We start from the raw sequence: 27294 nt of genomic DNA, 5'->3' as shown, positions 1-27294 counted from the left end.
TCATGCTCAGGGGGCATAATTGCCAGCCATTCCTGAGCTCAGAGGAAGATGGGATTAAAATCTTTCAAGTGTTTTCAACAGCTTTCTAGAACCCCCTGCACTGTAAGTATCCTCCCTGATGCCTAGAGTGATGTAAGAGCCCTGGAGGGAAGGATTCCCATAGGACACAGTGTTTATCAGTAGCACAGCACCACTCACAACATGAATCATCACACACCAATGCCACAGCCCCTACAATATGTTCCTAAATGCACAGTACAAGCAGCAAAAGATCTCTTTGTTTTCTCTTCACCTCTCTTAGCTGGTCTGTCTTCACTTGGTGGCTGCTTCTTAAAGAAGTTTTTGTGCTTGCGGATTTCTGTTCCTGCCTCTAGATCTACAATAATCCTGTAATTGTGATGCCAAGCATGAGGACTATTTCATCACAGCCTGTATAATGTGCAAATACCATTAAGTTAGAGGGACTTTCTCATTAATTCTCCATCTCAGTGACAAGCCAGAAATTAACACAATTGATTTTCCCTGCTCATTATCAATCATCCAAGAACTTCGTCACATCTCATCTGTCCCACCTGGGTCCCAGCATATATTTGCAGACTTCAACATATACTAAACTAATTAAAAACAGTCATAGCAACATCTGGATTCAAACCCCAGACAAAAACAAACTGTTTATGTTCCTAACTCCTTTGGTGGTAAATTTCCCATTATGTACCAGTATCCTACAGAGAACCAGGAATGCCCAGATTAAGGAACAACTGATTGTACATTGCCTGTTGTGCTAATATTTTCTGTCTTGAAAACAAAAAATATCTGAGTTGTTTTAAAAACTTAAAGAGAACAATTCATAGGGTGTTTGCTTCCTGAAAGAAGCAAATTCAGGCATCTGAAATGCAGTTACTCTCACAAGCTCTCCATGTCACCCTGGAGAGCCTGTGAATAAGTGTAATCTTTTAAAATCATCAGTTCTCTTTGACTCATCTACATCTAGAAAGTACTCAAAACAGCCTCAGAGATGGAATTATCACTAGATAATAATAACCTTCATGGAAGCTCTTCAAGGGTAATTCCAACCTTTTTTATTAGGTGACTTTTGAAATTTTCAGTACAGATTTGGAATACTAAGCAATAAGAGGTTAGAAGGGCATTTCATCTGGAACTGTTTCTCCAGATAATTGGATTTCTAATCCCTGAATAGGTCATGATCTCAGTTTACTGTGCTGGGATAGAAGGTGCCCAATTAGGCTTTTATGAAATGATTCAGCACAGGCTTTTGCATTGCCTGCAAGGTAACAACTTGTAAATCATCTCAGGGAAAAAAAATAAAAATTTTGCTGGTACAAGGAAGTCAGGATCTGATAGACCAGCTCTGTCTTGTATCCCACTGGAACAAGACTAGGATACACCTTTCTCCCAGATACTGTAAAACAACAGCTCACAACATCCACAAACACAAGGATAATAAAGTCTATTTTCCAAAGGGTGATAGCTCATATGGAGGAGCCTGCTCCTGTCTAAGCAGGGCTGGATACAAACTTCTGCAGCCCAGACCTGGCAGCCCACCTTGGCTGGGCAGTGGTAAGGGAATAAACCACTGCTGATTTGATACAAGGGGCAAATTCAGGCAATTTATACCTCACACAGATGTTTGCAAACACATCTGCACAAATCATCATTATGTGGGAATTAAACAGCTTCTCAGCCTTTGACCTAATGGAAAGAGAGTCTAATAAACCATCTGCCCAGTCTCGTTAGCTATTGTCACAAGGGCTGATGAAATTACTTCAGATGGAGTATAAATTATTTTCTGTATGGTGTGAGGCCACTGTATGCCACATTTAAGTCATATTTTAACCTGTGGTGGATAGCTGTAATGCTGTACAAACCTTAGATCCAGTCAATATAAATAAAAGAGAGTTTGGGAATAGCATGCTAGTGATCCATGTGCTTTTTTGTGTGGGGGGTGTGTTTGTTCTAGAGCTCAATAAAGCCTTAAAATTATACTTGGTGCTGTGCCATACCATTCTTCATGTGGTTTTCTTCTCCCTTAAATTAGCTCTTAAGTAGTATGCCAGCCCATTTGGGGCACAGACTTTGTTTTTTGGGTTGATGGCACACCAATAAGCATGCAGCATCTTCATTCTTTGTACTACATCAGTGACAGGGAAACAAACCAAACCACTCCCCAAAAGAACTTTCCATTCTATCAGTTCTAAAGACTATAGGCTACAGCAGAGGAGACCCAGTGAGATACAACCAAACACTAACAAACCCTTTGCAAACACAGCTCAGGGGTTCCTGTGGAGAAAAGGTGCTGCAGCAGCAATGGAAGAGCAACGCTGCCATCTGCAGACACTCAGAATTGAAGCCTCCTTATTTGGAAAGATCAGCCCATGTATTGATGCCATGCTATCCTGCATTTTATCCTTTATAACTATCTCCAAATGTGTTTGTGGAGCACACTGTGCCACTGGCCGAGGCAGGAAAATTTCAAACCAAGCTTTAGGCTCATTTATGACACACATGGGGGAGGTATTATGCTGTCACAGTTCTATGGAGCAGTGACCACAGCACTGGAAAACTGGCAGAACATACTGGTGAGGATGAAAAAGTTAATCTTTTTTAAAGATATTAAAGTTCAGCTGAAATCTCCTCACAAATACTGAACAGTACGTTACATGCACAGAAAACTGCACCAGAGAAAATTCTGCACATTGATTAATATACCAGAACTATTCCAAGTCTGCCATTAGTAGGAAATGATCACTACTACAGAACTGTTTGCCTTGTGATAGGGAAGGACAGAACTATGTGATTCATAAAAGGATTTTGATTTTTCAGGCACTTTATAGTATAAACATGGCAACTGAAGACCTTCCTTTCATGACCATGTTTTAATCCATGTGCAAAAATACAACTTGAGTAATATAAAAGAATCAAACATAGCATAATTAACTGAGTAACATTCAGACAGTTTATTGGGTAAGAAAAAAGGCCAGGAGGTGCTTTAGGACACATTAACAGATGGGCTACAGATCTATTTATCTACCAGTGCACACTCATCACACTGCAATACAGCTCATCAAGAGTGACCTGAAAGAAATTTCTGAAGTTTATACTCAGGGAAAGTAGCATGGGACAGAGAAAATGGGGTAAGGGAAGAGACCCAGCATCTTCATCACAAAGCAAACCAATAAATTAACTTCTCTTATTACTCATTGATTATATGTGAAGATTATTTTGGCCAAACTACATTGGCTAAGTCACCCTTTATGTTAATTTGTATCTAAAATGTTTTCTAGTACTAACAAGCTTTTTGGAAAGCACACAGAGATAAAGCACTTTTTACTTTCAAAGCTGTCTATGACAATGATGCCAGCTCAGCGTCCCTGTAAGGTAGGCAAAAATTAGCTGTTTTCTGAGACAGAGAAATGAAATTACTTCCTCAAAACCATGGTGAAGAATGTGCTAGTTATTACTAATATCCTTAAGAACCTGGAATGATACTGTTTTTCAAAAAGAGGGAATTGGAGTCAACCAGTATCTGCTAGTGAGGAATTATCAAATTTTCACCTCAGTTTTACTATTAAAATACTTTGAATCCCCTGTACCTTGGAAAGTGTTCCACACAGATATTTTTGTAATTATGAGCTGTTTCATCTTAGTAACAAAAAGCACTGGTCCTTTCCAGCCCTAGCTAGACATCCTACCCAGGAAAGGGTAGTCAGGATACAAAAAGTTACATACTCCATGGCACCAATGATCTTCCCATTATTACAATTACAGTTATCAAAGATACAAGTCACTTTAAGGAATTTAGCTGGAGTACTCTAGTTTTTGTAAAAGAAGTACTGAAAAGATAACTAACCATTCTTTCAAACTTAAAGCTGTTGAAAACCAAGTTATCCTAAAATGAAGCACAGAGCTGCTACAAAGGGCAGGATTAACCTAAACCTGCATATCCCCAATTGCAAGGTTAACAGATTTGTCAGCTCAGCCCTTACTCATCCCTACAAAAGCTTTTGGTTTGCAGAAATGTGAAATGGGTATTGGAGTCAGGCTCTTCATTCTATAGGTCCACAAAGAAGCCACAGTACAAACTCTGCTGTGTACATCTGCATTGAAAACAGCTCCCAAAACCTTCTGGATATCCCCCTCCATCCATCTGAGCTGAACTTTTGCATTTTCTCTGTTTTTAATCCTAACAAGTATTTTGCTGTAGAAAGCATCTCTTCTTGTCCTGTGCCTAGCCAGATTAGAGAGATCATTTGCCCATTTTAATAAATACAAGATAAAACTGTGGCTCATTAAACAGGCCTGCAAAGACTCCTTCCCATTAACTTCAGCTCTGAAATAACTGCTAGGTAACACTGGATAACATGAAGCCATAAAACCAGTCTCTAAATAGCTGTACCATTTAATCTGGGACCATCAACTCAGCTTTACTGCTGTCAGTACAACCCACTAATGGCACTGGGCTCTTTCAGATTGACACCACGAGGGCATAATTTACCCATGACAGATGCAGGGTAACACCATGTGAGTTTATTGCTAGTTTATTGCTCATGTGTAAAAGCCCTTCATACAGTGGTTCACACACACACTAGTTCAAAAGCAAGGCTGTGACCTGGCACTAGGAGCTCCAGTTCAACACCTGTGTCATCTCCTCTGAGCTTTCCACAGCTCCTGCAAACAAGCTTTTCACAAAAACCTGTGTACAGGTACTGAATAACTCAGAATCCAGTTGCCACTAAGTAATATGCTCTGGATCAAACCTATCTTTGCACTGGAAGGCACATATTTTCCCCATTATGTTTGGCATGGTTTTCTCATAATGGCTGAAACAATCAACTCTCCAAAGGGCCACATGAACAGCAAGTGGCAAGATCTGCAGGAGAAAACAAAGCAACACTAAGGTATAGAGGGGGGAAAAAGAGTTGGGGAACTTTCCTTCAGAGATCACTTAATTGTGATTCAGTGACACCAATTCTGGACTCCATTAGGAAAAATCTTGTTAAGAAAATTGGTTTCTTCCCATTTCCAGTCCTAATTTTCAGGCAGAGCCAATGCAATAATCCAGATTTGTTTTTTCTAACACAATATATTTCTTCTTTGCTAAACTGGGCTTCTTATAGTAAGACATTTCACTATAATACTGTGAATAATACTCTAAATAAACAGAAAAAAATATTTAAAATGCTTTTTAAAATCAAGAATTTGTTTTCCATTATGTATCTATTAATCCATAGCTATTCAGAGAAATCTAGCACTCTGTCAGCTCCCCCTTAACTCAAAAACTGTAATTTCAGAGAGTGAATTCTAAGCAAATACAAAAATGGAAACCATGTGTTTTTCTACCCATTGAAGGCCTTCCAGTTGCATTTACAGCTTCAGCTTTTGTAGCAGAATACAGATTTACTGGTTTTGGCATAAACTTTGTGCAGTGGGCTATTTGTGCTCCATTTTAGCACCACAACCCACAGAGATTAACAACTTTGAAATTTCCAGACTATGTGGGACAAGCAGAAGCAATAGTTCAGGAATCAGTATCTAGTGCATTTCAGAGGGCTTGGAAATAAAAGCTCAAAACTTGGCTAGGAAAAGTAAAACAAAAACTAAGACATACAACAGATGAAATACACTTACAAGGGAGTGAATTAATGGCACCTATGTTGTGATGCTAAACATTTGGCAGTGTTTTCTGATTCCCATATGGGAGCCACTGGACTCCTTCAGCACTATAAGAAAAGAAGTGATAAGAGAAATCATTGTGCTTGTGAAGCAAACAGAGAGTGTATTTGAGGCTCTATCCTTCATTGAACTGACAGTGAAAAAATAAGGTGGCAGAAGGATGAGGTTCTTTAAACATTTCCTTGACCTTATGTCACCTTGTTCCTCAAAGCAAACCACACAGTTCTCCCCTTCTGAAGAACAGACAAATCACTTTTTGGAAGGCTGTTGTACAAGCTATCCAAGAGCAGAAATCATAACACTCACTATCAACAGTGCAAGGTGGTCTTTCCATTCTTCTCACAGTCCATAACAAGTCATTTACTCATAACATCCACTGGTAACTGACATGAACAGTGAATTACGAGGCCTGACCCTACAGCTCTTTTCACAGTTTGGGCAGAGCCCCAGCTGGTGCCAATGTGATGCCAAACACATAGAAAAGGCCCAGCAGGAGGTTGAGCTTGGCTGTCCGCTGAGGAATTTTGCAGAAGCTCTGACTGCGGAACTGTCTCTCCAGCGAGAACGCCATGGGGATGGTGAGCAGTGGCAGTGCCATGCTGATGGTGTAGCGTGTGGCCAGCACACAGAAAATCAGGTAGGGCAAGAAGAGCAGCACAGTGTAGAGAATATAGGAGAAGGTGGGGCCGATGAGGATGGCCAAGGTGACAATCCCCGCCTGCCGGTCCGACTCCATGTCCCGCGTGTTGTTGCTGTGCAGGATGGCCTCGGTGCTGAGCGCCAGAGGGACGGCGTAGAGCAGCGGGGACACAGACAGGTAACCAACCTGCACTGCGTGGGCAAACATGACAGCCAGGGGCCCAAAGGTGATCAGGATCACCACATCACCAAGTGCAACGTACTTAAATCCAATTCCTGTGCAAGACACAAGAACAAAACCAAGCATCATTAAATAATTCAAATGGCAGAAGAGAACGGGTGACATAACAGTTCAGCCCTTTCCCACATCTATGGACAAGAAACATGCTATCTCTTTTTTCTTTTTTAAGATAAGGATTTCTCCTTAAGGCAGAGAGTGTAACAAAAACTAAGGGCCAGGTTTTAAACCCATCTAGAAGTACCTGCCTCTGCAGATAGAAACGTACTAGGTACTTTTCAGTGCGATGATGCATACTAGAACCTGGTCCTGAAGAAATACAGAAAAGGCTCAGAACAAAATGCAAAACTGACAAGATGCTTTCAGGGAAACCCACATAACTGAAAGTCTGACAGTTAGAAACTAAGTTACTTTTTCTTCTCCTAGTAATGATGTTTGTATCTGTCCAACACAAGAAGACACTAAAATATCTTTGTCTTATTAAAAAGAATCACAAACTGTACAGCACTCACAGTGAAGCTCCATCTAAATAATAACAAAATATTCCAAAACAAAGTAACATTCCTTCCAAAAGAAAGAAAATATGCCATTAGCTGCACTACTAAAGGATATGAGATAAACACCACAAAAAGATTCAGCAATAGTTCTGACAAGCATCTAAAGCTATACATGTAAATAATAATGCCTCAACACCACTATCCAACTGGAGATCTTAGTATGACTTCCCACAACATTCAATTGCAAAGAATACAAATTTACCTACCAGGACTTCAGGAAATTACGGCAGTGCACTAGATAGTTTCCTCTAGAAAACTTTTTGACCATTCAGCTGATTCTATCACTTCTACATTCTACATACATACTACTAAGATTCACAACAAACGGGATGCAGCACTTACCTCCGGTATAAAGGAAGGAGCTGGAAAGTCCTCCAAAGTAAATCAGGGCCAGGTGCTCCAGCTTGAGCGTGGAGACAGCGTAGAGCCCAGCAGCACAGATACAGCCCACAGTGTAGAGAAAAACTCCAAACCGGACCACATCCTGCGGCTGCAAAATCTGGTCCACCAATGTCCTGTCATCACTCTTCTTGTGATCGATGCCTTTGGAAAAGTCATAGTAGGTATTCACCAAGTTGCCGGCGCCGTGCACAGCCAGGACGGTGACGGCGCTGCCCAGCAGCAGCCCCGGGTCGAGTGTCCCCTCAGCCCGGTAGGCCAGGGCGCTGCCCAGCGCCACAGGGGTCAGCGAGGCGCTGAAGCTCCAGGGCCGCAGCGCCAGCACATAGGCCGCGCACTTCTGCCTCCAGCTGCCGGGGGCGGCCCCGTCAGCGCCCGCCAGCGCCGAGCCGCTGCCGTTCCTCTCATTGCCGCGGGGGCTCTCGGCGCTGATACTGATCTTCTGCACCAGCTCTGCCGGCCCCATGCTCGCCCCGCCGTGTCGCAGCAGCAGCACCTAGAAGGGGAAGGGCCGCGCGTTAGCGGCGCCCCGGGGCCGCGAGGGGCGCCGCCGCCATGGCGGCGTGCGGGGGACGCGAGAGCGCCGCCATTACCCGCCCTGCCACCGCCAGCCTGCCCGGCCTCGCCACCCCCGCGGCCGTGAGAGAAGGGTTCCGCACCCGCCGGCACCTCCCGGCGGACAAATTAAAAGGAAAATTAAGCGGCAAAACGGCGTCACGCGCGGCCGCCAGGGAGTCACCCCTCAGCAGGCGCCAGCACCACGATTCACGCCATAGCCGCCACGGAGCGCCCGGAACCCGGCGCGGACACAGCCGCCGGTGCTGTCGCGGGCAGCCGGACACATTTCAGCGGAGCACACCGGGCAGACAGCGCCCCGCTCCCTTTGCGCATGCGTACGGCGCACACGGGGCTCGCACCGGTAGTGTGGTTTGCGCTGGAAGGATCTTAAAGCTCATCTCGTTTCACCCCCTCTCATGGGCAGGAGCACCTTCCACTGTCCCAGGCTGCTCCAGACCCTGCCCAACCTGGCCTTGGACACTTCCAGGAATGGGGCAGCCACAGCTTCTTCGGGCAGCCTGTACCAGAATCATTTTCCTAACATCTAAACTAAATTTCCCCTCTTTTAGTCTGAACCCATTCCCTCTTGTTCCTCGTGAATAGTCCTTCCTTGTAGGCCCCTCTAGATACTGGAAGGCTACTCTGAGATCTCCACACCACCTTCTCCCATAAAGGAGACGCGTTAGTCCCCATCCCGTCGCTCCACCATGTAACAGCACCACACAGCTCGGTGTCAATTGCGAGGGTGTCTCAATCCCATTGTTTATGACACCGACAAAGTTAGTGAAAACTATCACCCCCGTACTACCCGTAAGCGACACCACTCGTCCTTGGTCTCCGTGTGGACAATGAGCCGCTGACCGCAACACTTTACGTGCGGCTATCCAGCTAGTTCTTATCCATCGAGTGGTCCATTCACCAAATCCACGTTTCCCCGGTTTAGGGACCAGGATGTCACGCGGAACGGTGCCGAACGCTTCACTCCAGCCCAAGCAGATGATGCTGGTTGCTGTCCCCTACCCACCCATGCTGTAGCCCGGCCACAGCCGGCGCCTCACGGAAGGGCGGAAGCGGCATCGGGAGGGTGGGCCTGCTGGGCAAGCCCAGCCATTCTATTGGTCATACGTGCTGCCACTCAATTGTTACTGCATTGATGATTGGTCAGAGGGCGACCGTCCTTGCAGTTCCTTGGGAAGGGGCGGAGCTTTGGGCGAGTCTTCCCCCTTTCCTCTTTTTCCATTGGTCAGCCGTGATGCCGATCACGCCGTTCCTGGGAGCCCATTGGGCAGCAGCGGCTCGCCGGCGCTGCAGGCGCGGCGGCGGGGCGGACACGGGGCCCGGGGCCCGGAGTCCGGGAGCCGGCGGCGGCGGGTGAGTGAGAGCGGCGATGCCTCCCATCGTCATTGGCTCCCCTTCCCCTCAGCTCCCGCTCCTTGCCCCGGCAGACCTGCCCGAGCCCCGGCCGCGCGGCGGTGCCGCCCGCGGCCCCGCCGGCCGCGCTCGCCTTTCCCCGCCTCACCCCTCCCTCACTCGGCCTATGGAGCTCACCCCGGACTCGGGCCTGCCGGGTCCTGTCCGCCGGGTTCTGTGGCTGTGAGGGAATCCCAGGAACTGACACCGGGCTGGGCTGATGGGCAACAGCAGCCCCCGGCTGCTCTTTGATCCGGGCAGCTTCTCCTGCCTCCTGCCAGCAGCCACTTCACCTATGGTCCCGCTGATGTCTGTGACCGCGTGTGGAATGTCTGAGGAGAAGCAGTTGAACCATTTACATTTACCAAACCAGTGTTTATGTAATCTGCATATCGGGAGGGCGTCAAGCGTCTGGAATGTTTTTGACATGAAGAAAGGCTCCTGAGAAAGTTTGTTTATGTGTTATGCTAGGAAACCCCCTGTTGCAATGGTTGATGTTGCTATAACTGGACTTCCCATCTTTAAATATCTATTGGAGAATGTAATACTTGTCAGTGCCGAGTCTTCCTTGTGTTGGTGTAACACTGAGATTTCTGCGGAGAAACTTGGATGAAAGTGTTCAGGGACAAGTCAGATACAATAGTGATATAATCCTGGGAATGGCTGTGCTTACTTATTATAAGTAGCTGCAAACCCTAGTTTGACCCTGCTGGTTTTCAACTGTTGCATTACCCTTGATTTAGGATTAGATCACCATAGGGCACCTGGCCTACTGCAATGTATTTTGGTGTTTGAGGAACTGGAGAACAAATAGGCTGGGGGTCAAGATATGTGGTGTTACAGTTTTATCATGGGGTGTAGTGCCTAAGGAATATAGTCATTACTAGTAATTTTATGGTCTGCCAGCACAACATTGTTATGGGTATTTTGGGAACAGACAGGAGGGATAGCCTTAAGAAAGAAGCTCAGAGTTTTCAATTCAAGCAGTAAAAAAATGTGTCTCTGAAGAATTTACAGGACTTGATGCCCCTGAGCCCCATTGTGCCACCACCATGTCGGGCACCGTGTCCATCCTCCAACAATTTGCCAATGGCTTGAAGAGTCGCAGCGAAGAGACAAGGGCCAAAGCTGCCAAGGACTTGCAGCATTATGTCACCATGGAGCTGCGTGAGGTGAGTGCTGCAAATGGGATTGTTTGTCCTTGTGGATCATTGAGTGTAGGGTGTGGGCTGGGTGCCTTTACAATGGAGATTTTTGGAATATGGAAGCAGGTCTCAGAGAGGAGATGTGGCACAGCAGGGAGCTTATCTTTGCCCCCTGGCATGTGGGAGAGGTGAGCAAGTTGGTGGCACAAATGAGTAGTCACGTATCAGAATAAGTAAACTTGCTGCATAAAAGGCACAAATCAGAAACTACTTTGAGCTCATAATGTATTGATTTTATTTCTTTCTGTTAAGTGGCATAAGCAGCTTTGTCTTTATAGAGGTTTTGGAGCAGGAGGGAGGGAGAGAATGCTGAAAGCTGATTTGAACTATTTGCTTTTACAGATGAGTCAGGAAGAATCTACCAGGTTTTACGATCAGCTGAACCATCACATATTTGAGCTGGTCTCTAGCTCTGATGCAAATGAAAGGAAGGGTGGTATTCTGGCTATAGGTGAGTGAAAGTGCATGATGCCTCTGCTGAGTTTTCTCTTCATGTAACCATATTTAGGGACAGATTTTCAAAAGGAATGAGCTTTTATACTCAGGACCTGATGCCTGACAGTTCAGTACACTGGGTGTGTTCTCGTTGCTGGGCTCTGAAAATCTGTGAAGTGTCAGCATGGGAGCTACTATGAGTGGCTGGAAACCCGGCACCTAATGGGCTCTGAGCTCTTCTGGGAGTTGAGCATCAAATGTGAATGCTGAGCACATGAAAATTCTGTTCTGGAGCTCAGCTGAGAACACCTTGTGCTACCCCTTTATATGTATCAGGGTAGGATAACTCTCTCAAGATTGATTCTTGTTATTTAAATTTACATGGCTCCATAACAGCAACTTCCATTCCCAAGAGAGGCTCACATAGCTTCTGCTTTGATTCTGATCAGCCTCTCCATTAGCTCTGGCTGTGTTCTCTGTGAGATTGCAGAGCTGCCTGAATCCCCACTCTTGGGGAATCAGCTTGCATAAATACTTGGCCTTTCAGGCAAGTGACATGTATTGTAGCAGTTACTTCTTGAATAGTCAAAGAGATATTTATGGTTTAGGCTCATAGACATAATCTTCCAGTCCCAATGTGTTTGAAGGCAGTGTAAATCCCTCAGAGAACTCTTTATTGATAACATCATATCTTAAGCTGACATTATCACTTTTAAATTGTTTTATGAATTTAGTGATGTTGAAAGGTGTCAGCTTCACAGCCCTGGACACTGATGGTCTCTTTAACTACAGAGCAGGTACAACCCAGGCACTGGCAACAAAAGCTTCTGCCATGCTGATGCCTGATGAGTTGTCTCCACCCTGGCCAGGAGAGACTGCCTCTAGTACTGAGGAGAAGAGCATTTCCTTGTTCTTTGACTTTTTCTTGTGAGGTGGACTAGCTGTAGTAGTTGCATGCAGATGAATGTCTTTCTATTAGGAATGAGTCTGTGATCCAGGGTAAATTATTTTTTTCTCTTTTAAACCTAAAAATGAGGAAAATCTATGAGGTATTTTTCTACTCACTTAAATATCTCAGGCTCAGAAGAATGGTGGCCCTTTCCTGTCACCTGATTTTTTTTTTTTCCTATGGATTTGCAGTTTAGGATGACTTAATGTGAATCTTTAAGGAATGTGTAGGGAATACTAGCTCTCATCCAGGGATTACCTACTGTCTGCCTCACTGGCTCTTGGGGAGAACTGCAGCATTGCTCCCTTTCTCTGCAGCAAGCCTTATCGGTGTTGAAGGAGGTAATGCCACCCGTATCGGCAGGTTTGCCAACTACCTGAGGAACCTCTTGCCATCCAATGACCCTGTGGTAATGGAGATGGCTTCCAAGGCTATTGGGAGGCTTGCAATGGCTGGTGACACCTTCACAGCTGAGTATGTGGAGTTTGAGGTGAAACGAGCTCTGGAATGGCTGGGAGCTGACAGGAATGAAGGTCGTAGACATGCAGCTGTAAGTGAAGCTTTTTTTCTTGTCATGGGATAGTTGGGATTAGTGAACAGTGGTAGGAAATATGCACAGGAATCTGCAGAAGAGCTTTGGTCAGGATGGGAATGGTTGTCAGTCCATGTCTGAGAATCTGTAATGCTCTCATGGCAGACAGACTGCTGCTTCATTGCATCTCCATTAGCCCAGTGACTAAGGAAGACCAAGACACTGTTATGCTGGGAATTGTCAGTGTGGGGATGGAAACAGCTCACAGACATTGACAGTCTAAACAAATGGTACTACACTGTAAAAGTTATGAGGTTTGTCTCTGTGTGCTCATCTTCCAGATTGCTACTGTTTCCCTCCCCACCTCCAGGTTCTTGTCTTGCGTGAGCTGGCAATCAGCGTGCCTACATTCTTCTTCCAACAAGTGCAGCCATTCTTTGACAATATATTTGTGGCTGTGTGGGATCCCAAACAGGCCATCCGAGAGGGAGCCGTCTCTGCCTTAAGAGCCTGCCTTATCCTCACCACACAGCGGGAGCCAAAAGAGATGCAGAAGCCCCAGTGGTACAGAGTAAGAAAATAACTTTGTTTTGAAGGAGCCCCTCATAATGCAATGCAGGTGTTGAAGTGCCAGTTTTCAGAAGAGCTGACTAAGCTGAGAACCTGTGTCACCTTTGTCAGTAATAAACTGCCACTCCTTGAAAGTGTTGAAAATATAATAGTTTCCAAAGTGAGTAGTTCCTTTAGTCTACTACTGTAAAAGTAAGCAAGACTTAACTCTTTCAAGATTACATTGTTCTGTCTGTGCCTCATCTTCAGCTGTTGAACTTGACCTAGTTCTATAGCCATGCAATTATCTAGTGTCATCCCTTGATAGTAAAGGGTTTTATTAGTGTAGATAAAATATAAGTGCAAAAGGTAAGAATTCTTTTGTCTGAATCTTTGCTTTGCTGCCCTTGTCATATGAATTCAAGCTTTGTGATACCAAGTGACAGTGACAGTCAAATGTTATGAACTTGGATTTTTTGTAATCAAATAAGTGCTGCAGATAGTGATAAAGCTGATACTCTGCAGCAGAGTCTACAACTTCTGGGTGAATCCGAATTTTATTGTGTTATACTTCTTTTATTACTCAATTGAGGTTTGTGGCTACTCAGAACATTAGTAACTCTTGACTGGCAGTACTACTTCATTTTCACAGGCTTTGTTTCTGCATTGTCACTGAGATTTTTTTCCTTTTCCCTCAAGCATACATATGAAGAGGCTGAGAAGGGCTTTGATGAGACTTTGGCCAAAGAGAAAGGAATGAATCGTGATGACCGAATCCATGGTGCCTTACTGATCCTCAATGAGCTAGTGAGAATCAGCAGTATGGAGGGAGAGGTGAGCAGAGGAACAAGGTGGGGATTATGGGGATTGACTGAGAGTGTATAGCAACTCTGCAGTTTGTGGAAATATCCCATAGTGTTGCAGTGGGGTTGTTGGGTGGAAAACTCATCTGAACACGGAGTCAAGCATTAAAGTGTGTCAGAGAAATAAAAGGGACAAGTTTGGGCTGAGGAGGTAATAAGCTCTGATGGAAAGGCTATTAACTGGATTAAATACAATGAAAAAGATTTTTTTTCTATGGAGTGAGGAGTCTCTTGCATGTTAGATACCCAAATATTTTTGCTGGATTTTCTTCATTGATGTTTTACAGCTGTTTGGATATTGATTATACAGGATGCTGTTCAGGAGATTTGGGTAACACTATACTGGGAGTATCTTACTCAGTTATTTTTTATATTTTTAATGCTTCTCTACTTTGTCCAGCGCCTTAGAGAGGAGATGGAGGAGATCACTCAGCAGCAGCTTGTGCATGACAAGTACTGCAAAGACCTGATGGGCTTCAGTACCAAGCCTCGCCACATCACTCCCTTCACAAGCTTCCAGTCTCTTCAGCCCTCTCAGTCAAATGCTTTGGCTGGTCTCCTGGGGTACAGTGCTCACCAAGGAATTATGGGTTTTGCAACCTCACCTGTTCCAGCAAAATCTACTTTGGTAGAAAGTCGATGCTGCAGGGATCTAATGGAAGAGAAATTTGATCAAGTATGTGTTTGTTCTTCAACTGGTCTCCCAACATTCTCAACATCTGTTCTTGCAGAGGAATTGTCCTCTGTGTTTTTACTTAGCAGGCAATACTGGCTAGTATTCAACTGAGCCTTCAAAACTCAATATTTATATTTATTGTGTCTTTGTCATTTACTGCCTCAGGGCAAGTGATTTTTTTCCTTTGGGAGCAGTCTTGATTACCCTTTTCTTTGATAGACTCTAAAGCCAAATGTCAGTAGAATGCCTAAAAGCACACAGGGAATAAACATTTGTGTGTTGCTGACAGTTGCCATCCTTTAAAGCCTAATCTATTTCTTTCCAGGTCTGCCAGTGGGTTCTCAAGTGCAGAACCAGCAAAAATTCTTTGATCCAGATGACGGTTCTCAATCTGCTGCCACGGTTGGCAGCTTTCCGTCCTTCAGCATTCACAGGTGACAAGACAGATGCTTGGATGTTAGAAATGTTGCTGAATTTGGTCTGGAAGTTATCCAGCTCTCTTTGGTCCAGATGAACTTGTGCAAGCAGTGCAGCACTCCAAATGTGGTGCTTGTCTGATGAGCACATTCCTCTGTGGGAGGACAGTCTTTTTTTCTGGATAAATGTGACTTGATAGCTGATGCCAAAATGCTGCTCTGATGAAGAAAATAGATTGAAACCTAGTGTCAGCATTTGGTGATCAATACCATAAGACATAAAACCCTTCTTTTTTTGTTTTCTCCTCAGTGTGTCAGATTTAGAGGAGAATTCTCTCTTGCTTTAACTCAGTATATCCCAAATATTTTTAGAGTTCTCTTCCTTTTTCTCTGTTGCTTGTGCTAGGAAATACCTTCCATCTTTAAAGCAGTTTAGTTGATATATCAAGCAAGTTTAGGAGAGTATCAGAGTTGGAGACAAGTTCATCAAGCTGCTCTTAGTAGATTGGAACAATTTTTCTGTTAATTATTCCAAATTTCCAATCAATCATTATGAAACCAAGATGCTTGGATCTTATATGTGTGTAAAACTTGTTGCAGTGGGGATATTTTAAAGCTCTTTTAATTCTGGTGAGTTTTCTTTTTAAAAACAAAGCTTTCTGTAGTTTGAAATCTTCAGTATGTGGTGACATGTTTGCCACTGGTCATATTAGCAAATTTAATATGACTATGTCTGTTCTCTAATTCTACACTTGTAAAGGTTTAGTTGGAAATATTATGCAGCTGTATAAACCTAAATGAATTCTAATATCTATATTGTTTTGTCTTGTGGGCAGCTGATCAGTATCTTCCAGACACCATGAATCATGTTCTCAGCTGTGTGAAGAAGGAGAAGGAGCGCACAGCAGCCTTCCAGGCCTTGGGTTTGCTTTCTGTGGCTGTGAGGTCTGAGTTTCAAGCTTACCTTCCAAAAGTCCTTGAAATCATAAAAGCAGCTCTTCCCCCAAAGGACTTTGCCCACAAGTAAGTATGTGAAAAGTTAGAGGAAGAAATGGAAACACTTCCTCTTTATATAATTTTTGTAATGTGGGATCAAATTCTTGTATAAAACTCAGAAGTGTTTCTGTAAGACTGATAACACAGAAGTGGGATGAGAAAAGATGTTTGAAAAATAGCAGCTCCTTGTAATTATGTGGTCCCTTTCCAGGAGACAGAAGTCTGTGCAGGTTGATGCCACAGTCTTCACCTGCATTAGTATGCTGGCAAGAGCCATGGGACCCAGTATCCAGCAGGACATCAAAGAGCTTTTGGAACCTATGCTGGCTGTGGGCCTGAGGTAAGCATAAATCTGTTTTGCTGTTAGCTGCAGGATGGCATTGTTAACCATTCAGAGAGAGATCTTTAACGTTTTCAGACTGAGAAGGAAGATTTTTGTTTTAAGTTGACATAAGAGATCTTTCAGAAGATCACTATAGATGTTTCAGAAGAATGGTATGTTTTAACTCTTAATGTATCTGTTGTTATTTAAGAGCATTCATATCTCAGTAAAGAAATCTTGTTGTAGAGCAACTAGTCCAAAAGTAGTCTCCTTTATTTTCCACTATTCAAATATATTTGGCAGCAACCTGCAAAATTTTTGAAAACATCTGACAGCCAGCAGATTTCTGCCATATCAAACTGGCAGAGAAGGAGAGCTGAATTGCTGAATATTTGCTCCTGGCTTCTTTCCACCTTTGTAGCTGACAGTTCTTACTGGAGGAATTAATTAAGTTGTTAGTATGGAAAGGTATGGAGAAAAGTTTCAAATAGCACAAAGGTGTTTGAATTAAATTGTCACCTGGAAGTGAATTTAGTTGCTTTTTTGTTTAAAAAGCACATGTATGAGAATTCATTTAGATTTGTGACAGTATTATAGCAACACTGGCTAATGTAGTGATGTGTGCAACAGTCCTGGGACTTTGCTCACCCAGTTTATACAGGAAGGTCATCTAGTGCCTCAGTTCACACAAAGACCCTGTGCTCTGCTTGCAGGTGTTGCTCTCATGTGTGAATGCCCACAATTATATCCTGATTGGCAAAGGCATAAATAAACCAAAAGGTGAAATGTGCACATTATTGTTCCTTTTCTAATGATTTTTACTTGCTTCTTGCCCTCAGCCCTGCTCTAACAGCTGTGCTGTACGACTTGAGCCGTCAGATCCCACAGCTGAAGAAGGATATCCAGGATGGGCTGCTGAAAATGCTCTCTCTTGTTCTGATGCACAAGCCTCTGCGACACCCAGGCATGCCAAAGGGCCTTGCCCACCAGCTGGCCTCCCCCAGTCTCACCAACATCCCAGAGGCCAGTGATGTGGGGAGCATCACGCTTGCCCTTCGTACACTTGGTAGCTTTGAGTTTGAAGGTAAGATGAGCTAAGGAAGCAGGGGTGTATGGGATACAAACAGCTGGGGCATTGGAGTAGAGTACAAGCAGCAGGAAAATTCTGGGAGCATGTTCTTTAAACTCCTGTTCCCTGGTAAAGTGGTAATTGAGGTGTAAACCTGTGTTTAATCACCCCTCTGCCTTTTCAGGCCACTCCCTGACTCAGTTTGTCCGGCACTGCGCGGATCACTTCCTGAACAGCGAGCACAAGGAGATCCGGATGGAGGCAGCCCGCACCTGCTCCCGCCTGCTCACACCCTCCATCCACTTGATCAGTGGCCATGCCCATGTGGTCAGCCAGACAGCAGTGCAGGTCGTGGCTGATGTCCTCAGCAAACTGCTTGTAGTTGGAATAACTGACCCAGGTTAGTGTGGGATTCCGAGAAAAGGGTTCTTGTAGTAATTGTGTCAAGACAGATATGACTGGCACCAATACCAGTCTTTTACTAAAAACTTTTCATGCCTTCTTTCAGGCAACTCTGACTCCTTTCCTCACAGGCAGCTCCACACAGCACAGACTCCTCTCCTGTCTGCAAGTTTCCTTCTTCATGACTGACTAACCCCAAGCTGTCCCTTACCTAGCCACCTAACCCTGTCTGTCCCTCACACAACATCTTCTTACCTTATTTGTCCCTTACCTCTCACAGCCAGCAGACTCTGGGTATTAAGCTCCAACTCCAATTTACTCTTGGCTAGCTAGCCCAGTCTTTTATAACATCCATCCTCATTGAGCAGGCAAGGCTGTCTCCATTTCTTGGCAATCAGTAGAGCTGTAATTCATTGAGGAAAATTGCCTTCTGCACTATCCTTACAAACTATTCTACAGGTTATCCTACCACATGTTAATTTTATCATGTGAGCAGGTGATGATATTAAGAATAGAAACGGAATTTGTAATAGAATTTGAACATATTTGCCACTAAACTTAAGCTGTCACTCTTGGTAAATTAGAAAAAAAAGTCTCCCAAATTCTTTTTCTACATCTTGATTTTTGAGGTATTAATAGAGGACTAGTTAAAAATGCTCCAATGCTCCAATCCAAAAATGCTCTGTGCCCTTTTGAACTAAGTAGAACACTGAGACCTCTTTTGCTGCTGTTCTGGGTCATGGCCTTAAATTTTGTTTGGGAAGGAATTGGTCCTTCTTGTTGAAACTTTGTACTTGATTTTTTTTATTCTTTCAGTTGAACTCATCTCAGGTTGCCACATAGCATTCAAAAGTGACACTTGTAGGTGCAAAAGGGCACTGTACTGACTTCATTATTAGGACATGTTGAGTGGCACAGAGATTCCTGGGCTGACTCTCCTGGTTTTTGTGTGTGAAAACTGATATAGTGTCTTGCTCTGGGGAAGCTCTTGTGAAGAATTTTTGAGGCTGTCTTGTGAACAAAGGCAAAAAAAGGAACAGGAATTTTGTGCGCTTAAGGAGAAATAAATGTGTTCTTGCAGACCCTGACATACGTTTCTGTGTGTTGGCTTCTCTGGATGAGCGGTTCGATGCTCACCTTGCCCAGGCTGAAAACTTGCAAGCTCTTTTTGTGGCCCTGAATGATCAAGTGTTTGAAATCCGAGAGCTGGCCATCTGCACCGTGGGGCGCCTGAGCAGCATGAACCCTGCCTTTGTCATGCCTTTCCTTAGAAAGATGTTAATCCAGGTAAGGAGGAGGGATGCCTGCAGGGGAAACTGTAATCGATATTGAGACTGAGGTGCTGTTAAAGACCTGGGCTATCCAGCTGTAAATGCATGGATAGTGGGGGAATCAACCTCTTTTGGAAACCAGTTATTGCCCAGCTTAGTGGGTTTCTGTGGTGGATGTTTAAATGGACTGAAGCTCTATGGATGTATTAGAAGGGAAAGGAAGGATAGCAGTTGTTATTTCACCCCTAGTCACCATGCCATAGTGCTTTCCATCTCTGTGGAGGAAGAATGTTCTCTGGTGCTTTTAGGTGAATGTGTGGTACCTCTTTGTAAACACAGATTTTGGAGCCATTCTTTTATGCTAATTAAATTAGCTTAATTTAGAATAAATTATAAGGGCGTGAAATGTAGAATAGCCTTTACAAGTGCTCAGTTGTGACAGAAGGTAATGCAAATAATTTTTACCTACCTTTATTTTCCTGATTTGCTTGCTTCCTTTGTCTCTTGTGCAGATTCTAACAGAGCTGGAGCACAGTGGTGTTGGCAGAATTAAAGAGCAAAGTGCCAGGATGTTGGGTCACCTGGTTTCTAATGCTCCGCGCCTCATCCGTCCCTACATGGAGCCTATCCTTAAGGTAGAGTCTCTGCATTTCCTGGTGACTTTGGAAGGAGGTGACACAGCAAGTGGTTACATGGCCCTCAGGAGCTGCAGTTCTTTTGCTTCATCATAGAAGGAAAAAAAATTGGTGTAGATGTTACCCACAGGAGTACACGTGGGTGACAATTTAGCCCAATTTAATTCCAGATTTGCAAAATGTTTGTGACACCAAAGTTTCTTTCAATGTTGAAATTCTTACTATGATTATGAGGTCAATTGCAGGTTTAAACAAAAGGAAAGATAATTTTGAGTACTTTTTAAACACATAAAATAATTTGTCTCACTCTCACCCCCCAGGCACTGATTGTGAAACTGAAAGATCCTGATCCAGATCCCAATCCAGGTGTGATTAACAATGTCCTGGCTACCATAGGGGAGCTTGCACAGGTAGGGATATACTGCAGATGCCTCTTTGCCATGCTTGTTAAGGTTTTGGGAATGCTAGATGAAGGATGAAATTTTGTCTTTCAATAGGTCAGTGGGCTGGAGATGAGGAAGTGGGTGGATGAGCTCTTCATTATAATTATGGATATGCTTCAGGACTCCTCTCTGCTGGCTAAAAGACAAGTAAGTGCTTACAACTGTACTAAATTTGACAGCTGCTGTGATCAGAGCTGTAAGAAAATATCCACACATCCCATCATAGCTGCTAAAATGAACCTTTAGATCACTGAAATCTCTCTAGTGGAGTTACACTCAGGGTCCACAGGTGAGGGATTACAGTGCCTGTTGTGACATAGTTCAGAGCTGTTAGAGGAAAAACAAGAAGGAAAAAAAAGCTGTTTCTGTTGGAAGGCTTAAACTCTCTGAATTGAATGTTTATTTGAATTGTACCTCAGAGTGAGAGCCTAAGATATTGTAGATTATTACTTTCTTAACTTTTGCTTGTAGAAAAATGTTCTTTATAGAGGCTTTCCAGCCCTGGAATGTGGTTTGCAGTGTGATACTAAAATGTGCAAAGAAACTTTAAAAAAGTTGAATGACTGATGTATCAGAAGGCATAATAAATTTCCTGTTCAAAACTAATCTTGTGTGGGCTTTATCTTTGTAGGTGGCTCTTTGGACACTGGGGCAGCTTGTGGCTAGCACTGGTTATGTGGTAGAACCATACAGGAAGTACCCAACTTTGCTGGAGGTGCTTCTGAACTTCCTGAAAACTGAGCAAAACCAGGGCACCCGCAGAGAGGTATGAACATGAAACTATCACACAAGCGCTCAGAAAAGCTTTTTGGGAAGAGAGAGCTGCCAGATAAATGTGCCTGCATAGATTTAAGGCAGGGAGGGAGAGATCATTGTTGTTGTGGCTGAGCACAGTACAATAATCAGAATTAAGAGAATGCATGTGTTAAGTCACTGAAGTGGCTTTCAGAAGCTGGATGGAAAGCACTGTTTTTTCCAGGCAGTCTCTTCACTTCCAGATCTTTCCTCTTCAATCATCAGGATTTTTTCAAATGTGGGTGTTTGAGTGTTGTCTTTGGCCTTAGTGATGAAGTTGTGGTGAATTTTCCTTGTGTCTTTTCAGGCTATCCGTGTGTTAGGGCTGCTGGGTGCTTTGGACCCTTACAAACACAAAGTGAACATTGGCATGATTGATCAATCACGAGATGCTTCAGCTGTTAGCCTCTCAGAGTCCAAATCCAGCCAGGATTCTTGTAAGCATCTCCATTTCTTTCAGATAGATAAATTTCATGATCTACTAACAGATCTTGACTGTTTTGTTACCAGTTTGTCTGCTCTTAAAGAATCATTGTACGTGTTTTCGATTTACACTTAGATGTTCTTTAACCCATATTTCATACCTAGCCCATGACACTGCCTTCTTTCTCCTAGCTGACTACAGCACCAGTGAGATGTTGGTGAACATGGGCAACCTGCCTCTGGATGAGTTCTATCCAGCTGTCTCTATGGTGGCACTGATGAGAATTTTCCGAGACCAGTCCTTATCCCAGCACCACACTATGGTAGTTCAGGCCATCACCTTTATTTTCAAATCCCTTGGACTGAAGTGTGTGCAGTTCCTGCCCCAGGTCATGCCAACGTTCCTTAATGTAATACGGGTGTGTGATGGTGCCATCCGAGAGGTGAGTTGCTAGGGACCATTCCTTCCTCCTGTTCCACTCTGTGAAATTAAGAATCCATTTCCTTGAAGAGACTGTGACTGGCTTTGGGCATTGCTGTGCTATGTGTTGATGCCAAGCATGCTGCAGAAGTGAGGTTCAGCTTTGCTTTTTCCCTTCTGTGAGCATTTACTGGAATGTCCAGTGCAAACAATTTTCCTGCTTTTTTATTGAAACAGCTGCTTCTGAGCATAATCCTTGGAAGGCCAGCATTTGATTCTGTGTTTTCATTGAGCTGTTCAGGAAAACACCCGTGCAGCTTCCAGATCTTTCAGTGGTCTCTGTGTTAATGCTCTGTGGCAAACAGTATTATTAAATAATAGGGGTAGATTCTTCAAATTTCTGGTGCAATCATGTACTTTGGCTCATCTCTGAGAAGGAAAACTCAGTTTTACAGTCTGGTAGCATTTAGAGAGGCATGGCTGGTGAATTCCACAGCAGTACTTTCTCTTCCTTCCCACTTAAGTTCACTTTGTGTTATAGAAGGAAATTATGATTGTGTGAAGATGATGATGGGCTTAAGGTTTGCCTAACCAGAGATGGCTCTGTTTGCCAAGGCTTTCTTCAGGCAGCCAAATGCTCTGGGGTGTGAAGGGCAGTTTGTAGTTGTTACTGCTATGTTTTATAGGTGGGACGGGTGCTCCCTTAGCAGAATCCCAGCTCTGCTACAGAACTGCTGTTTTCTCCCAGCCTGAACTACCACTCAGATTGTAAGGAAAACATCTACATCTGGGTTGGCTGAGGTTCTAGACCTGACTGGTCTAACTTGCTTGAAAGCTATGCAGTTGTGCACACTCTGTTTAAAAATTTTCAGGTAAAAGAAGATGGTGAAAGTGTACTGGGGAGAAGAGCTGAGGTGGGTATGCGTGACATAAAGCCTAAAAGAGGAAGGTCCTTGTCCTGTATGTAAGCATCCTCTCACTACACCAAAAAATAGGCACAGTACAATAGCTCAGAGTTCATTTTTAGTAAATGTATGCATACTGTTCTCACTAAAGAAGCTGAGATAACACTCTCGTGAGAATTAAATAAGAAGTAATCTCTTTTTATGAGCTCCATGTTGTATTTTGTCACTGTAGTCTTCAAAACTGCATGAAGAAATGAAATTTAGTAGATGATAACTTACATTTTCCTATTTTTATAGAGAAAATAGACTACAACAAAGCAATTTAGCCCATGTGATATCATACCAATATAAAGAGTAAATTCATTGTCACAATTAGATGCATTGGGGTGAAAGGAATTGCAAAACTGTCATACTGTATCCAAATAAAATTGTTTAAGTCAAAATTCTTCTTAGTGGTGAAGAATGAATGGTGTAATCAGCCATCTTTTAAAAATTGTGGTGTTTCTGGCAAGGACCTAACTGCATTCCCCAGTAACTTTTCACCAATATACCTTGGTGGGGATGGGAAAGAGTACAGAAGTATCTTAAAATGTGGTCAGTTTGGTTTCCAGGCAGGGGAAACAGACTAGGGGCTAAATTTTTGGAAGCATCCTTCAAACCTAAATGACAATGCTCAGTGATTGAGGTGTCTGTGCTTGCAAGTTTCTTCTGACACTGTAGATTTGCTGGCACTTTATAAACCTCTGTGTACTTGAGTGTCTGAGGCTTTGAGCTCACTTTTTTTTTTTTTTGTGCAAACTGGGGGGAAAAGCAAGCAATAAACCTAAAATCACTTTTCTTCCTCACTCTCCTCTTAAAAAACAAGAACAATAAAATTAACCAAAGCCGCAAAACCTATAAAAACCCATGAAACCCAAACTGATGAGCTGAAGCTGCCAAGAATTTAGTCTCAAATTTTGAGCACATAGGAGCTATGCATGCTATTTGTTTGCTAAATGAGCTTGCAATTGCCTGTGCCACTCTTTACCCAGTGGCTTTGATATTTGGCTAAGCTACACTGATTATTACACATTTCTTCCTTCCAGTTCCTGTTCCAGCAGCTAGGAATGTTGGTGTCCTTTGTGAGAAGTCATATTCGTCCATACATGGATGAGATTGTCACCCTGATGAGAGTGAGTGCAATCTTTAATCCAGTACTTTACTGTCACAGAAAGATGAACAGTGTTTATCAAATACATTATCAAATGTATCAATTATTTCCTAAGTTCATATTAAGTGCAGAGTTGTATATATGTGAAGTAATAATTGTATTTTGAATACCATTTATTTGAAGTTATAATCTCTGTTATTGGTAGTAACAAGTAAATGTAGCTTCAGGTTCTGATAGTGATTGAGTTATTTTCAGTACTTGGATTTTGTGCACTTACAACTTCCAGAAAAATAGTTTTAGCAAGAGAGATATGGAGTTCATAAATAGGTGGCATTTCACATAATTTTCACTAAATGTTTGTAAACTTATATTAGGATTAGGGAAAAAAATCAGTTTTCCAGAGGTTGTTTTCAATAACTATAAATGTACTGGAAGTGCAGAGTGTTTTAAAAACAGAAAGTGTAGTCCTTCCCTGCAATTCCCCTTGAATTTATCTACACACTGTCTCCTACAGTTTGCTTTTCTTGTAATTGGTACAACTCAGCTGAAGAACTGCTGGACTTTTTCCCCCTCTTCTTTTCTTTCTTCTGTAGGATTTCTGGGTTATGAACAACTCCATACAGAGCACAATTATCTTACTCATTGAGCAGATTGTGGTAGCTCTAGGAGGTGAATTCAAACTGTACCTGCCTCAGCTCATTCCTCACATGTTACGGGTCTTCATGCATGACAACAGTCAGGGTCGTATTGTTTCTGTGAAGGTGAGTGGGTGTAATGGTTTTGAAAGCAAAACCAGTGAGAGACTCCAATCAGAAATACAATTTAATAGGAAAAAAAAAGAGAAAAATAAAATGCATGCAATAATACAAAAGTAAAAACCACTGACAGTGAGAATATAACCTGGCACCCCGTTAGTTAGTGTGGTGGTAGCAGTGCAGGTGAAGTGGTCTTGTTGAAGCAGTGATCCTGGCAGCTCTTGTCCTCTGGAAACCAGTGGGTAAGGGCAGCTTTGGTGTTCCAAATCTCAGTTTTTATCCAGGAAAGGCTTGGCTCCTCCCCCTAGGTGGAGCATCTCCCAGTGGGATGATGGAATTTTATCAGTCATGCACTGGGACTCAATGGCCATTAACAGGAGATATCTCCTGGAGGGAGGATGAGTCATGGGAAAGATAAAGAACATTGCCCCAGTCTGGTTTTTAACAGCTGGCCCATTAGCTGAGGATATCTCCCACAGAGATAAGAATCACTGCCCCAGCTGGTTTCAGCAGATGGTGATAGAATACATATTTTTGGGCCCATCTTTACATTGTAACCTAGGACAGTGGGGCTGCAGCAGCTGCTGGGCTCTGGGCACTGCCCAGGCAGGTGTGAGCCCAGCTCAGGAGGGCTCCTTGTCTGTGTATTGTATCAAATGGGACAGGTGCAATTTGGCAGTGGCTTGGTTGGAAATGATGCAGACAGTTGTTTAAAGTGCAGGGTTAAAGAAACTTTTCACGAGATTTTTACTTGTGTAAAATGGATCTCATCCATGACTTTGAGTCACACTGGGTTCTTTTGGTTGAAGGATTTTATTCTCTCCCTCTGTTCTACTCTTGTGAGGCCCCACTTGGAGCATTGTGTACAATTCTGTTGTCCTCAATGTAAGAAGGATATGAAACTGTTAGAGCAGGTCCAGAGGAGGCCACAAAGTTGATAAGAGGACTGGAGCACCTGTGAAGATAGGCTGAGAAAGTTGTGCTGCTTCTGGCTGGAGAAGAAAAGGTTACATAGAGAGCCACTATATGTAAGGAGCTACAGGGCAGCCAGACGGAGACTCTGCTCAGTCAGGAACTGTAGTGACAGAAAAAGAAATAACAGGTGTAAATTGAAAAAGGGGAAATTTAGGTTAGATATTGAGAAGAAATTTGCAGTAAAGAAAGGGTGGTGAGACACTGGAGCAGGCTGTGTGTGGAAGTTGTGGATGCCCCAACCTTGGCAAGGTTCATATTCAGGTTGGATATGGCCTTGAGCAACCTGGTCTAGTGGAAGGTGTCCCTGCCCATGGCAGAGGAGGTTGTGACTAGATAATCTTTATGATCCATTCAAACCCATTGACATTCTATTCTTCTATGATTTTTCTCTCCAGCTACTTAATGCAATCCAGCTCTTTGGAGCTAACCTGGATGACTACCTTCATTTGTTACTACCTCCCATTGTAAAGCTGTTTGATGCCCCAGATGTCCCTGTGGTGGCTCGCAAGTAAGTGCTGGTGGCTTTGCAGTCTCTCTCTTTGCAGTTTTACCTGTGATATCCAGGTTCTGCAGTGGCTGAATGTTTACAGTGAAACACCACTTTTAGTCCCTTCCTCATCTTTTCAGTGTTAAATCATTGTGGAAGATTATTTTTATTTAGACACCACAGCAGTGTTACTAGCTTTTTGGGTTTGTTGGTGGATTTTGGTTGGGTTTTTTGTTTGTTTATTTGTTTTGTTTTTGTTTCTTTGCGGTTTTTAAAATTTCCTGATTCTCACCTTCCAGTATTTTAATCACTTGCAAACTGTCCTGCAATTACTAGCTGCATTAACAGAGTTCTGGTGGCCTGTTTTTCCTATTATTATTAACTGTAGGAGGACTGAGCACTTAATCATTTTTCAGTCTTATTTCTTTCTTAACACTGAGAGATAAGTTCTTCCCTCTTTTTTTCTCTGACTTAAGAGCTGCTCTAGAAACAGTGGACCGCTTGACAGAGTCCCTGGATTTCACGGATTATGCATCACGGATAATTCATCCCATCGTACGAACACTAGATCAGAGCCCTGAGCTACGAACAACTGCCATGGACACCCTCTCCTCTCTGGTCTTCCAACTGGGAAAGAAGGTAACACTCTTCTTTGGCTTGAAAGCTCACAGAAGGTGTGACTGTCCCAAAGATCAAGGCTTTAAAGTTTTAAGTTTTGTAATGTACTCAAGGATTTCCAAGAGAAAGGATTTTTCTTCTCTTAGCTGTTTCTGGAATTGGGAGTTACTGAAATCAAGCTATCAGAATTGATTTCTCATCAATGAAACAATGTGATGGAATTTTACTGCTCTTGGTGCTACTGAGTAACAAGTTTATGATGCATTTCCTTTCACAGTATCAAATTTTTATCCCAATGGTGAACAAAGTCCTGGTGCGACACAGAATTAACCACCAACGCTATGATGTTCTCATCTGCAGAATTGTAAAGGTAAGCTCACAAGTGTACAGTTGTTTGCATTTTTGGGATGTTGTCATGTTGAAATAGATGTAGCTGGAACCTGCACTTGGATTTACTCGTAAAATGAGGAGTGGTTGTTGCTCAGTTTCTGTGTTAAGTGCAGCTTTTTA

At 43.3% G+C, this 27294-nt stretch overlaps 2 protein-coding genes across 5 annotated transcripts in view; one reads left to right on the top strand and one right to left on the bottom strand.

The window, feature by feature from the left end:
* Positions 1-2951: 2951 nt before the first annotated feature.
* On the bottom strand, positions 2952-9104 carry UBIAD1 (UbiA prenyltransferase domain containing 1). Of its 2 annotated transcripts, none has more exons than XM_056508245.1 (3): positions 8888-9104; positions 7468-8020; positions 2952-6606 (listed from the first exon to the last, which is right to left on the bottom strand). In XM_056508245.1, the coding sequence occupies exons 2-3, from the start codon at positions 7988-7990 to the stop codon at positions 6119-6121; spliced, it is 1011 nt and encodes a 336-aa protein (XP_056364220.1). In that variant the 5' UTR covers positions 7991-8020; positions 8888-9104; the 3' UTR covers positions 2952-6118. The 2 variants fall into 2 exon arrangements, with proteins under 2 accessions (XP_056364220.1, XP_056364218.1); XM_056508243.1 differs by lacking the exon at positions 8888-9104 and adding an exon at positions 8118-8879.
* Positions 9105-9377: 273 nt separating this feature from the next.
* The window catches only part of MTOR (mechanistic target of rapamycin kinase), a 63315-nt gene continuing 45398 nt past the window's right edge, over positions 9378-27294 (top strand). For 2 of the 3 annotated variants that reach the window (XM_056508188.1, XM_056508186.1), the window contains exons 1-25: positions 9378-9453; positions 10501-10664; positions 11040-11148; positions 12399-12631; positions 12984-13184; positions 13862-13996; positions 14426-14701; positions 15027-15135; positions 15954-16140; positions 16325-16453; positions 17275-17519; positions 17689-17904; positions 18988-19193; positions 19690-19812; positions 20133-20222; positions 20310-20402; positions 20887-21021; positions 21358-21487; positions 21666-21916; positions 22767-22808; positions 23885-23971; positions 24543-24710; positions 26075-26187; positions 26643-26805; positions 27062-27154. In XM_056508188.1, the coding sequence (XP_056364163.1) occupies positions 10545-10664; positions 11040-11148; positions 12399-12631; positions 12984-13184; positions 13862-13996; positions 14426-14701; positions 15027-15135; positions 15954-16140; positions 16325-16453; positions 17275-17519; positions 17689-17904; positions 18988-19193; positions 19690-19812; positions 20133-20222; positions 20310-20402; positions 20887-21021; positions 21358-21487; positions 21666-21916; positions 22767-22808; positions 23885-23971; positions 24543-24710; positions 26075-26187; positions 26643-26805; positions 27062-27154 (3654 nt within the window). In that variant the 5' untranslated portion in view covers positions 9378-9453; positions 10501-10544. The remainder of the gene's footprint in view (positions 9454-10500; positions 10665-11039; positions 11149-12398; positions 12632-12983; positions 13185-13861; positions 13997-14425; positions 14702-15026; positions 15136-15953; positions 16141-16324; positions 16454-17274; positions 17520-17688; positions 17905-18987; positions 19194-19689; positions 19813-20132; positions 20223-20309; positions 20403-20886; positions 21022-21357; positions 21488-21665; positions 21917-22766; positions 22809-23884; positions 23972-24542; positions 24711-26074; positions 26188-26642; positions 26806-27061; positions 27155-27294) is intronic. The other variant, XM_056508189.1, reaches the window with a different exon arrangement.

Source organism: Oenanthe melanoleuca, chromosome 21, assembly GCF_029582105.1.
Source record: "Oenanthe melanoleuca isolate GR-GAL-2019-014 chromosome 21, OMel1.0, whole genome shotgun sequence".
In the NCBI taxonomy this organism is placed as follows: domain Eukaryota; kingdom Metazoa; phylum Chordata; class Aves; order Passeriformes; family Muscicapidae; genus Oenanthe; species Oenanthe melanoleuca.
This window is presented reverse-complemented; position numbering and strand designations above follow the sequence as displayed.

What these genes read in the sequence shown, in the direction of transcription:
- UBIAD1 (XM_056508245.1), bottom strand. Translation starts at nt 7,990, where the DNA reads ATGGGGCCGGCAGAGCTGGTGCAGAAGATCAGTATCAGCGCCGAGAGC. An exon ending in CTCCTTCCTTTATACCGGAG is followed by an intron (nt 6,607 to 7,467) that starts GTAAGTGCTGCA and finishes TGTCTTGCACAG; the next exon opens with GAATTGGATTTAAGTACGTT.